This window comes from Rhipicephalus microplus, chromosome X (assembly GCF_043290135.1).
Source record: "Rhipicephalus microplus isolate Deutch F79 chromosome X, USDA_Rmic, whole genome shotgun sequence".
Lineage (NCBI taxonomy): Eukaryota > Metazoa > Arthropoda > Arachnida > Ixodida > Ixodidae > Rhipicephalus > Rhipicephalus microplus.
This window is the reverse complement of record NC_134710.1, coordinates 361,421,407-361,434,366: the sequence shown is the minus strand read 5'-3', so window position 1 is coordinate 361,434,366 and position 12,960 is coordinate 361,421,407. Positions and strand designations below refer to the sequence as shown.

At 47.1% G+C, this 12,960-nt stretch overlaps 1 protein-coding gene across 20 annotated transcripts in view; it reads right to left on the bottom strand.

Moving 5' to 3' along the window:
* Window positions 1–12,960, bottom strand: part of LOC119185819 (uncharacterized) — a 150,376-nt gene that overhangs the window by 117,171 nt on the left and 20,245 nt on the right. For 9 of the 20 annotated variants that reach the window (XM_075879883.1, XM_075879885.1, XM_075879882.1 and 6 more), the window contains exon 2: window positions 7,779–7,891. The exons of 2 other annotated variants lie outside the window; for them this stretch is intronic. In XM_075879883.1, the coding sequence (XP_075735998.1) occupies window positions 7,779–7,867 (89 nt within the window). In that variant the 5' untranslated portion in view covers window positions 7,868–7,891. Of the gene's footprint in view, window positions 1–7,778; window positions 7,898–7,968; window positions 12,958–12,960 lie in introns of those variants that run through there. 9 more of the 20 variants (XR_012887480.1, XM_075879890.1, XM_075879889.1 and 6 more) reach the window with 2 other exon arrangements.

Below are 12,960 nucleotides of genomic sequence, written 5' to 3'. Positions count from 1 at the left end.
AACAGGAACATTCTCATGCTGAGTGTCGTGCACTAAAGAAGTTTTTTGTTTTCTTTAGGAAGCTCGAACGTTGTGGTACAACAACGTGGTCTTAGGGTGTGGACTAGCTGTCACACGGATCTGTCCAACACATGGATCTACGACTAAAAGATACCTTCAGCAAAAAAGCTACGCAGGCAATGGCAAAACATTTAATCCCAGCTAAAGGCTTCATCAAAGAGGTAAAAGCAAAAGCTGTATCTTTGTTTAAAGAACTAAAACTTGGGAAATTATCCCAAGTAATTAACGTCTCTAAACATGCCTCCTCGGCAGCATTACAGGATATTTTTGTAACGTGTACTTCCAAGATGTGAAGAGTGCTGAATCCTCTGGCCAATAAAACGAAGTTGTTTTCTGCACACAACTAAAATGATGACAAGTTGATGCCTCAACGTCTAACCAAGCAGTCTGTTAAAGTTTAACGGGCATCATGAATACAGTGATCTTTTGTCATCACCAGTCTCTAAGCTGTAAAAAGCCCATGGAAAACATTTAAAAGTATTCTTTGGTGGGCTAGTTGGTTGATGTTTCTGCACACGCCACGAAAATATAGCTAATTTTGCGTGACAAAAAATGAGGCTAGGGGTCACGGTTAGAATTTTTTGCTCCCCTTGACCCTTTCAATCATTTTTGTCGCAAAATATTAGCCATATTTTGTGGCCTGTGCATGAAAAACATGTTTGTTTGGCTTTTCCTTTTTATTGTGATAGTCAAGTTCTACACAGCTTTTTGTTAACTCAGTTACGGAGATATATTTTAGTCAGGTTTCATGTTGTGAATTTATCACATGTTACAAGAACCGAAATTGGGGCAAGTTTGTAAGACTGCATATTTGAGCAGGTAGTGTGGAAAACATACACTAGCAAGAAGGACACACGAGACAAGCGCTAACTTCAAACCCTGAAGCCCATGTGGCATCTGCTGACATAATGCCTAAGCAATCACTTATACCACTGTTGCACGGGCACTCTAACCTCAGTTATGACCAACCTTAGTTCCCACAAACCGTGGTTGCATCCAGTTAGACGGAGAGCCTACCTGCAGTTATCCCTCTAATCATGGTCGCTCCAAACTGAGGTTGACCACCTCAGTGACCTCAGTTACAGTGTACTGTAATGGGGCAGTGTGCCGTCTTGCGCCCCAGACGAGGCTCTTTTCGCGATGACAGCCAGCGCAGCCGAAGCACATTGTAGTACTGTGTCACAACGTGACGGCGCCCTCTGAAGTAATTTATGAGCAGTTGAGATACAAAGCCTCCAACATTTGTACTTGTAGTTTCTGCGTAGGCCATAAAATATATAAAATCATCAGAAAAATGTATAAACAAGTCGACAAGTACGTCCTTGAGCGTTATCTATTTTTTCACAGCGCGACTGCTTACTCTCCTGGCTCCCGCAGCTAAGTGATAGTCGTGGAACTCGCCCGCTGATAACATTAACCTTCAAGGCCTCCTAATTTTTTCTTCGCATGAGTTCAAGTTAGTGTGATAGCTAGGCAGGAGAACATATGGCTCAAATTAATAACGATGTGCTTTTTTATCCCTTCTGCAGTTAGAACAGTAAGCTAATAGACTATCTCGGTCCCTGTTCAGCAATAGGAATTGTGCGACCTCGACTACGCAGAAACTGCATTATTTATCTCATTAATGCATTAATACATGCTGGATTTTTTCATCTTACAGATACTGTGATGTAACAGTAAAGGCAACCTTTATTAGGCCCGGAAGACACGATGAAGCGACCACGCCCAAGGCACAGAACTCAGACAAGCCAAGTCCCCACAGCAGAAGAAGATGACGACCACTCATGATGATGAATATGTGTAAAGATAGATGATGTGCTTAATGAATGCCTACACTAACTTCCCCCCCCCCCCACGTTAAAGCGGTCATCCTGACCGCAGTTCTTGGCCGCATTTTAAAGCGAAGATGAACGCCGTATGAAAGGCTTCATGCGGGATACGTGGACTATTTCTGCTGCCCTGTAGCGGCGGTCCGTCGGAAGAAGAACGGGTGCCACGCGATAATTCACAGGAGACGTTTGCTCCAAGACAGTGTAGGGGCCAATAAAACGTAATTGAAACTTCTCGCACAGTCCGGGAGTGCGAATGGGTGTAAGAAGGAGGACTTCGTCGCCAGGGCTGAAAGACACGGCACGATGGGAGGCATCATATTCAAGCTTGCGATCTTGTTGCTTGGCTTCAGTGTTGACGCGAGCCAGCTGGCGGCAATGAAGTAGACGAGACACGTATTCTTCACTTGAAGATGAACATGGTTTGACAGGCGCAGAGAAGAACGAAACATCGAGGAAAGAAGAGGGGAAGCGACCGTGGACGAGGTAGAACGGCGAGTAACCGGTTGTGCGCTGTACAGAGGTATTATACGCAAAAGTGACAAATGGCAAAATGGTGTCCCAGTTTCTGTGGTCGGGTTCGATATACATCGCAATCATGTCTGACAGTGTACGATGGAAGCGCTCAGTCAGGCCGTTCGTCTGAGGATGGTAACTGGAGCTTGTTTTGTGTGTAGTGCCGGCTGCCTTGAGCACTTCTTCGACGAGTGCTGAAAGAAATACTCTTCCACGGTCGCTCAGGATTACACGAGGAGCTCCGTGTCGAAGGATTATTGCTCGAAGGATGAAGTCGGCCACTTCCGAAGCTGATGCAGAAGGCACGGGAGCTGTTTCGGCGTAGCGGGTCAGGTGGTCGACAGCTGTAACTATCCAACGATTGCCCGTGACAGTCATAGGAAGCCGACCATACAGGTCAATGCCAACTACCTCGAATGGTTGCAGGGGACACGGGAGCGGTTGTAATTGTCCACTTCGAGTTGATGTAGGTAGCTTGCGACGCTGACAAAGGGCGCATGAGGCAACGTACTTCGCGACACAGGTGGACAAGCCCGGCCAGTAGTAGTGACATCTTATGCGGTCATACGTTTTCTGGAAGCCCATGTGTCCAGCAGACATGTCGTTGTGATATGTCTTGAGGACTTGAGCCCGAAGAGAGCGAGGTAGAACGGGCACCCAGCGTTGACCATCAGGGTGGTAGATATGACGGTACAGGACGTGGTTGTTGAGCTTGAATTGCGTCAGCTGTCGGCGAAGACGGGCGTTAGGGGGCCGGCAAGTCCCGTCAAGACGGTCCATGATGCGGCGACAGTAAGGGTCAGCACGTTGGTGAGATAAGAACAAACCACACTCGCTTGGAGAAGTTGGGTCCAAAGTAGTTAATGACGAAACATGTAGGGAAGAGACAGCCGAAAGCTTCTCGTGTGCAGCAGTGGCGGGTTTGTTAAGCGGCTCCGAAGAGAGCGGGCAACGCGAAAGGGCGTCGGCGTCTTGATGCTTGTTTCCCGACTTGTATGTGATAGTGAAGTCGTATTCTTGTAAGCGAAGAATCCAGCGACCAAGGCGGCCGGACAAGTTCTTGATTGTCGAGAGCCAGCACAAGGCGTGATGGTCCGTAACCACAGTAAAGTGGCGGCCGTGGAGATAAGGTCGAAACTTTTGTATCGACCATACGACCGCTAGGCACTCCTGTTCGGTGATGGTATAATTCTTTTCAGCAGGGGTCAGTGCACGGCTCGCGTATGCGACGACTTTCTCACATGAAGATTTGTCTCGCTGTAGAAGAATTCCACCAATGCCTCGACCACTAGCGTCTGTATGTAGGAGCGTAGGCGTGGTTTCGTCGAAATGGCAGAGGACTGGTTCGGATGTGAGTGCACACTTCAGTTAGGCAAACGCCGCTTCACATTCAGGAGACCACACAAAGGCGACGCCTGATCCGAGCAACTTGTGCAATGGTGAAGCTATTGAGGCAAAGTCTCGAATGAATCGGCGAAAATAAGAAGCGAGGCCGAGGAAACTGCGCAAATCTTTGGCTTTTTCAGGACGCGGGAAGTGTTGGACAGCGGAAATCTTGTCAAGATCGGGACGAATACCGTCCTTGCTTACGATGTGGTCTAACACTTTATTCGTCTTGCTCGCAAAACGGCACTTCTTGGTGTTCAGCTGAAGGCCTGCGTTTGCAAGGCACGTAAGAACTTCGTCCAGTCGTTGCAAGTGCTGAGGGAAGGTTAACGAGAAAATAACGATATCGTCTAAATAGCACAAGCAAGTCTTCCACTTAAAGCCTCGTAAAACTGTGTCGATCATCCGCTCGAATGTTGCGGGAGCATTGCAAAGGCCGAATGGCATGACGTTGAATTCATACAGCCCATCTGGTGTTGAAAACGCTGTCTTTTCTTTGTCATCCTCGTGCATGGGTATTTGCCAGTAACCTGAACGCAGGTCTAGGCTTGAAAAGTACTCAGCACCTTGCAGTGAATCCAAAGCATCGTCTATGCGCGGCATGGGGTAAACATCCTTGTGGGTAATCTTATTAAGTGCTCTGTAGTCCACGCAAAATCGCACGGAGCCATCTTTTTTCCTTACTAAAACAACAGGGGATGACCAAGGACTCGCGGAGGGACGTATAATGTTCCGTTGCAGCATATCGGCTACATTTTGTTCAATGATTTCACGCTCGGATGAAGAGACGCGATATGGTCGACGGCGTACGATGGAAGTGCCATCGGTCTGGATACGATGCCTAATAATGGACGTCTGTCCCAGAGATGAGGAATGGGCATCAAACAATCTCTTATGCTTTTGTAGCAAGGCAAGCAACTCGTCTGTCTGTGAAGAGGTCAGTTCTGGACTAATAGTCGCAGCAAGAACAGAAACGCTTGATGAACGTCCAATAGAAGGAAGGTCAGAACACGCTGGCATAAGAGAGAAAACAGAGACAGGTTGAGATTCAGAAACGCAAGCCATTGTGGTGCCTTTAGGAATGAGAATTTTCTCAGAAGTCTGGTTTGTAGCGTAGAGAAGTCCGGAGCCATTGTGGAATCGCGCTAGACCTGAAGCAAAGGCTATACCTCTTGCGAGACAGCGTGCAGATGGTTGGACAAACACGTCACCAGAGTCGATCACATTAGAAGTGATGGCAACTATCCGCTGATGACCAGGTGGTAGCTCGGTCTCTTCAGCAGCGAGCAAGCGAACGGGCTTGTCATCCGCATACAGGGCATAGTCAGTTTCCATCATATGAACAACATTTTCTTTACAGCAAATGGAAGCGTTCGCCGTAGACAGAAAATCCCAGCCCAATATAATCTGGTGGGCACACGAATTCAGCACAGCAATCTGTACAAAATGAAGAATACCAGCGATGAAAACACGAGCGGTGCACATAGCGGCAGGTCGAATGGCGTCCCCTTGAGCAGCGTGCAGTGTAGGTCCATCATAAGGGGTGGTGACTTTTCGTAGACGTGAGCACAAAGAACGATCAATCACAGACAAAGAGGCACCAGTGTCTATTAAAGCGTCCACGTACACACCTTCTATTAAAACAGCTATCGTATTATATGGACGCACTGGAGAAATTTCTGTCTTTTCGTTCGATGCAGCTTTTCCTCCAAAAGCTGCAGAGGTTAGTTTTCCGGGCGTTGGTTGGTGAATTGCGAGACAGGTCGCAATGGAGACGTGGAACGGCGGAGGGGTGAAGGTGAGCGGCGTCTAGTAGAGCGGTAGGAACTGGTTGGCTCAGATGTCGCAGTTGGAGACGGTGAGCGGCGTAGCGGCGGATCATAAGGACGACGTTGGAAAGCGTACCAGCTTGTCCCATCATCCCGTCCGTAGGTGTCGAGTCCACGACGCTCGTCCTGCTGACGCTTCCGACAGACGCGTGCAATGTGGCCCCGATAGCCGCAGTAATAACAGATCGGACGATGCGGCCGACACGGTGGGTGAAAGGGCTGGCTAGTCACACTCGGAGTTAACGAAGCCAACGGGACAGGCGTCGAGTGTGCGGGCATCGGTTGTACCACGGGTGGTGAGCCAGCGAGGACTTGTGCGTACGTCGGTTGGAGTCGAGGTACTGGAGTGTCTACAAACGCTGGCCTGGTCATGGACGCCAACTCCTCTTTGATAACATCCCGCAAAACATTGTTAGAGGGGGGAGGTGGACTCGGTGTCATTGAGAGGCCGAAAGATTGTCGCTCTTCCCGTATAAGCGCCCGGATCATGGCACGCAATGAGGCATCAGTCGTGGTAGTGTTTTCAGAGCTGTCCGGCGGTAACCGTTGGGATTCAAGTTCTTCCAGGCGTTGGCACGTGGCAACAACGTCAGCGACCGTAGTCGGGTTCTGAATGACCAAGGCATTGAACGCGACCGTGCCTATCCCTTTCAGTAGATGACGAACTCTCTCTGATTCAGACATGGACGTGCTGAAACGGTGACAGAGAGCAAGCACATCCTCTATGTACGATGTGTAGGACTCACCGCATTGTTGCTTGCGAGAATCCAGTGTCTTCTTCGCGAGAGCTGAATGAACCGCCGGGGTGCCGAAAATTTGGCGAAACTGTTGCTTAAAACGCGTCCAGTCCGTAATGTCCGTTTCATGATTGAAAAACCATGTTTTCGCTACGCCCGTGAGGTAGAAAGAAACACGGCGAAGCTTGGTAGGATCATCCCAGTTGTTAGTGGAACTCGCTCGATTGAACTGGTCCAACCAATCTTCCACATCTTCACCTCGAAGTCCGGCGAACGTGGGCGGCTCACGCTGGTGCGCGGTGATAATCCACGATGGATAGGCCGTGGTAGCCGGGGCCGTGGAGGTAGACGCAGAAGCGCCGGTTGGCTCGTCCTGAGGCATGTTACCGGACACCTGGTACAAACGACGACCTGAGCGCAGCTCCAGGAGGCAGATCGGGCTGGGAGAGGACGGAAGATCGTAGAGCACACTCCACCACTTGTGATGTAACAGTAAAGGCAACCTTTATTAGGCCCGGAAAACACGATGAAGCGACCACGCCCAAGGCACAGAACTCAGACAAGCCAAGTCCCCACAGCAGAAGAAGATGACGACCACTCATGATGATGAATATGTGTAAAGATAGATGATGTGCTTAATGAATGCCTACAATACATTTAATTTCAATCATTTAATGCGACTATTTTGCTTCAAATCTGCAAAAAGCTCAGCAATACAAATTTTAATTACACGCGCTGAGCACACCATTCGATGATGGCGCTCCGCTGGTATCGTCATCAGGGGTATGAGCCGGCAGCTCAGATACAGCGTAAAGGAGGTGAACCATGACGTGTACGAGCCCGGCGCCTGTATCTGAGGCGATAACGTGTAGAACGCAAAGTGACGCGCAGGTGCCACCACCATGTCGTCTTATCAAAACATTGGAAACATTTGCCTTTTCGGGGATCGTGTTGCATTGTCGGCGCAGCGTTATGCTACGGACCATATAATTACTTAGGTGTACCTTCTCTAGTATAAAGACACACATGCAAAATACTGACGTGTTTTTAAGGTGCCTCAAATATGCGCAATAGTTGCATTTCAATTGAAAACCGCACAAGTATGAACGCTGAAACTTGAGCAATATTGGTGGGTGCTGCGGATGATTTTGGCCGTTTGGAGTATCTTTTGGTGCCATTTGGGGTATCGTTACAACGGGAAAACAGACAAATGTACAGACAGACATAAAGACCAAGTTTTTTGCGTCGAATACCCCAAGAAAGACTATCGTCTTTAAAAATTCTGCAGCTGCTCGAGAAATCAGCACGTGCTGTGAACAAGCACTAATTTGGGAGTTGAAAACACCCTAGCAATGTTTTACCTACACAATTTAAGATCATTAAGTGTAGTTGGAAATGCGACGCTTTTTCTCACTACTCACCTGCAAGCTGACGCATGCACAGTCTTTTGTCCGACGAGCCAACTGGCTTGCAGACCGCTGAAGACGTCTTTACTTCGTGTTTTTTTCATCCAGCAGCAATATTCACAACAACGCTGCAATATCAAAAGATCAGCATACACTAAACACCATGACAAAAAAGTAGAAACACAAATCTGAAAAACAAACGCACGAGCAAAACATGGCACATCGCCTCTCCCGTCCATGTGTTCGCCGACCACAAACTATATGAATATAAGTAGTGCGAACGCGAACATAGTTGCGCTGAAAAAACGTCGGAGGAGGGGGGGGCAGCACGGGCGTCAGTGCAATGCTTTTAGTGTGTTCTCTTACTACAGCCATAAAAACAGTTACTTATAGTGCAAATAATACTTATTCTAGGTCGAATTGTGGTTAAAATTTTATATAGTACTAGTATGAAGCAAATAATAAATAATAATCACTTTTTAAGGTCTACAACGCTGGCTATGCTACCGCTACACTTATTGTGCGTAAGCAGGTTTGTCATTCTGACCCCCAATTTATGTTGAACTATACTGCTAAGCTGTGCAGCTGATGAAAGGAGCGTCTGGACTTGCTTTTTTTTATTTTAACGCCTTTTGCACGCGTTTCGGCTGGCAGGAACCGAGAACGGGGGGGGGGGGGGGGGTTCAGTCGACTTTGCCACCTTTCTCTATAGAGACGAGTTTGATCAGCTTTGACATTCCTTTATTGTATTTATGCTACTCTTGCGCGTGTTACACGCGTTGCGGCAGCTGTATTCGCAGGCCATCTGTCGTGAGCCAACGCTGCTTTTATATTTGCCGATGCTAAAATGAATAAATATTTTAATTTGGTGCAGTTTGCACGCACAAAAAATATGGCCCTGAATATCAATGTGGGCGCATATATTCGCAATGTCCACGGCCTATACGTGGCGCGCCATGCAATCCAAGATGGCCGCGGAGGGATGATCAACCCGTGAACTCGCATAGGAAAAAACAGGGTGCACGGATGTACTTCTCATGCCCTTTTACCGGATGAACTCTTGATCATCAAATGAATTTATATCAGACCAAAGTGCTTTCCCAAACTGTAGAAGCTGCTGATTGTTCGCTACCTCATTTCTTTGATTGATGTGTGGGGTTTAACGTCCCAAATTCACCATATGATTATGAGAGACGCCGTAGTGGAGGGCTCCGGAAATTTCGACCACCTGGGGTTCTTTAACGTGCGCCCAAATCTGAGCACACGGGCCTACAACATTTCCGCCTCCATCGGAAATGCAGCCGCCGCAGCCGGGATTCAAACCCGCGACCTGCGGGTCAGCAGCCGAGTACATTAGCCACTACACCACGGCGGCGGGGCGCTACCTCATTTCTTGCCGCAGTTTGAAGGGTAATGGTGTCAGCTAATCGTCCGTGTATCAACGATGCTTTGCGTAAACCTGTGCGGGATACAGAGAACTGCGCGAACTGGAAGTCACGTATGATCAGAACGGCACTCCGAGATAATTTGTGCCAAGCCTGCCTGGAAAATTTGCCGCAGTAGTAAGCCACTAGCGAGTAGCGCGCCGTCACAGCTGCACAAGAACGAACGTCACAGCTACACAAGAACGAAGTGACCTACGACTCCTCTGCCAGGTCTTCTGCATCCACTGCCACCTCCTCATCTATCATTTGATCAAGTTTGTATCGATCTTTTGGGCCCATTTCTACGCTCGTCTAACAACAATCGATGGGTGATAGTATGCATCGACCATCTGACTCGTTACGCAGAAACTGTGGCGATACCATCCTCGACAGCGGCGTGCGTGACCATGTTTTTGCTTAGATTGATCATTCTTCGGCATGGTCCTCCCAGAGTGATCATTAGTGATCGTGGTCGTCAGTTCGTTGCGGACGCCGTCGAAGAACTGGTTCTTCAGTGCAATTCGCAGTTCCGCCATTCATTCCCTTATCATCCTCAGACGAATGGGCTGGTAGAACGTACGAACAGAACTCTGACCACAAGGAGCGGGATGATGTTCTCCCTTTCATTACCTATGCGTATAACACGGCCAAACATGAGACAACAAATTACAGTCCTTTTTACCTCCTTTGCGCACGTTCACCGTTAAGCTGCATCAATACTATTCTACCATTTGACTTCCATAGCGACTACTCTGTCTCCAAGACACTCTGCCTAGCCGAAGAAGCCCGGCGTATAGCTCGTCTTCGCACTGTGGCTTCGCAACACCAATCGAAGGAAAGCTGTGACAGCCGCCATCAGTCTGTCGCATACTGCAAAGGAGACTTTGTGTGGTTGTGGACGCCACAACGTAAACGAGGTTTATGCAAGAAGGTTTTACCCCAGTACAGTGGCCCATACGTCATTGTTGATCGCTTGAGCGATGTGACATACGTGGTAGTACAGCTGACATCAGCTGGCCGTCGGTAAAACCGGACCCAGCTGGTACATGTCGCTCGTCTTAAACGGTTTCACCCTAAACATTCCGAGTGATTCATACTCGCCCAGCGGGCTTCGTCTGAGAGCCGGGAAATGCCACGGGTATGAGCCGAGAGAGGAGAAGAGGAGGAAGACATGAACTGGTGCAGATACCGACGCCATTATTATCCGACCATCATCCTCGCTCTGCTAATAGACACCCTTCGACTTTAACCACAACAATATGAATATCCGCAGGGTGCGAAAGTGCATGCACAGTTGAGAAACGGAAAGTCTTTGCATGGGCCATTAGTGACTACGTCAGTAATAAATTGACGAGCTGTGCACGTTGTGTCGGTGCGTATCTAATAGCACTTATATTTCAAATAAGCTCTTGGCGAGACTAAATATTCGTTTCCGAATATTCGAATAACCGGATGCACGTTCATTCAAATCGGATGAGCAGAATTGCCGTTTCTTTAAATCCGGATAACCGGCTTTTAAGGCCGGATTCAATTTACTCCAGTTTAACTGGATAGCCGGTTTGGCGGATAGTTGCAAGCCCTATTAGATTGTGCCAGATACCTGAAACAACTGTTCTGTGCTGCTCTGATATATCTTAGTGATGCAAAGTGGCCCCACCAATCTAGTCTCACATTTACAGCCACGGTAACCCAGTATGCTTAAGCCAAGTTGTGTAAACAAAGTGAAATTCTCTAAAGTTGCCTTCAGAGGTTTGCATGACGATGCGAAGCACTTTCCAAACGCTAGCAAGTTTGGCTACTTCGCCAACACGCTGACGAAAATTAGTATGTTAGCCTATTGGTTACCTGGTGCAACAGAGCTGTTGGTCAGTCACTGTTCTTTGCATGTTACTGTATTGTGGTGTCGCGTCACTAAAATTTTTTGTTACACTTCCTACACAGTAACTTCAGTGACAGTCACACTAGCGAGGGTTTTCAACCATGATAATGAACATTTAGGCACACTTTGGAAGTGAATTAAGATATGTTCTAAACATTTCCAAAGTTCAACACTTTGTGCTGAGTGTCCTTGCGGACAGAGGAAGCCTACAAAAGGCTTTTTAGAGCCTCCAAATTTGGTGGCACCACCCAATCAACATAGTGTTCAAGGTGCTTCAAGAAAAGTTACTGAAAACGCTTTAAAATTGCTGAAATTTAATATTTACTTGCTGCCTTATTGATTACTCTTTCTGTAGTAGAAAACATCGTAGAATACTGAAGACATTCATTATGACTACTTAAAGATTAAACTAACTTTTCAATTGGTGGCAACCGGTAGTCGAGTCAATCAGGAAATTGCGTCCGTCCTGTGAAGAGCCCACTGCTGCTTTGACACGGGTAAAATTCTTCAGCCTAATTGCCATGACCTTGTGCGGTTTGACAGTTTAAATGCGCAGTGTGTGACTGAACACCTAACTGAGCAAAAAACTGAAAGTAGTGCTGTGCTCTTAAAGGGCAACTCCGGCAATTTTTCTAGGTCAATGGATCTCAATAAGATTCACTGGGTACGTTCCTTCGCACATTTCATTCATTTGTGCCAAATTACATGCTTGAGAGATGCGCTGATTGTTTGCACATGAATTTTAAAGATTGCCTCGAAACGGTCACCTGGCTTGCTAGAATAATATCCTCTGAATAAATGCACAGAAGCATAATCTGGGCATTAAGGCTGGTGTTAACTTCATGCAGACACTATTTGATGACTGAAGACCTTAGGTACGATGTGGCAATATAGTCTACAACATTAAAATGCTTCGATTGAAGGTTTCGCAACAGTCATGATTATCTAGCGGACTACTGCCAGCTCAGATTTTCAAGTGCAGAGGCAATGTCTAGAAAAGGTTTTGCACAACTCTGAGGCCTTCCTTAAGAAAATGTTAACTCTCCTCTATTTTTTCGAAATGGCTGCTCACTAAAAGGGCACAGTGTGCCTTTTCAGTTGACAGCCACATTTTCACTGTCTTGTTCTTTTCTCTTGTCTGTGCATGCATGCCTCACCTTCTTTCTTGTTGAATCTCAGTCAACTAGCTCAATTTTCTGTAGTGATGTGATTGCAATAAATATAAAAACAAATGCAATGAATGTAAATGTGGGTCACTTTCTTAACAGAGTACAGGTAATCTACTGCACCCCTATCAATACCGCAGCAAGAAAAAAGTTGTGTTGGCAGTGATGTGGAAACTAACTCAATTGAACGGAATTGTGAATTTACTCGATTGTGAATTTTTGGTGAAGTCGTGGGGTGATTGCTGCTTCTTTTTCACACATTATGTTCATTTCGTGTTACATTTTTTGCCAGCAAATATTTTCTTTTGTTTTGTTTTTCACTTGTTATAATGCCCCTCCTGCTTGGGCCAAAATATCCCGGCTGCGGCGGCTGCGATTCCGATGGAGGCGGAAATGTTGTAGGCCCGTGTGCTCAGATTTGGGTACACGTTAAAGAACCCCAGGTGGTCGAGATTTTCGGAGCCCTTCACTCCCGCGCCTCTCATAATCATATGGTGGTTTTGGGACATTAAACCCCACATATTCATCAATGCTTGGGCCAAAGTATTGGCCTGCAGTATTTCTAAATAAATAGTGAAAATAAGTATTATAATTAAATAAATAATAAATAAGTAATCAAGATGAAAGAATCTCACAAGAAAACCAGGGCTTGCGAGAAAGCGCGACATGCTAACTAGCAGGTAGCCCACCAAGGCATAATGCTAGGGTAGACGGTAACCAGACTGTCT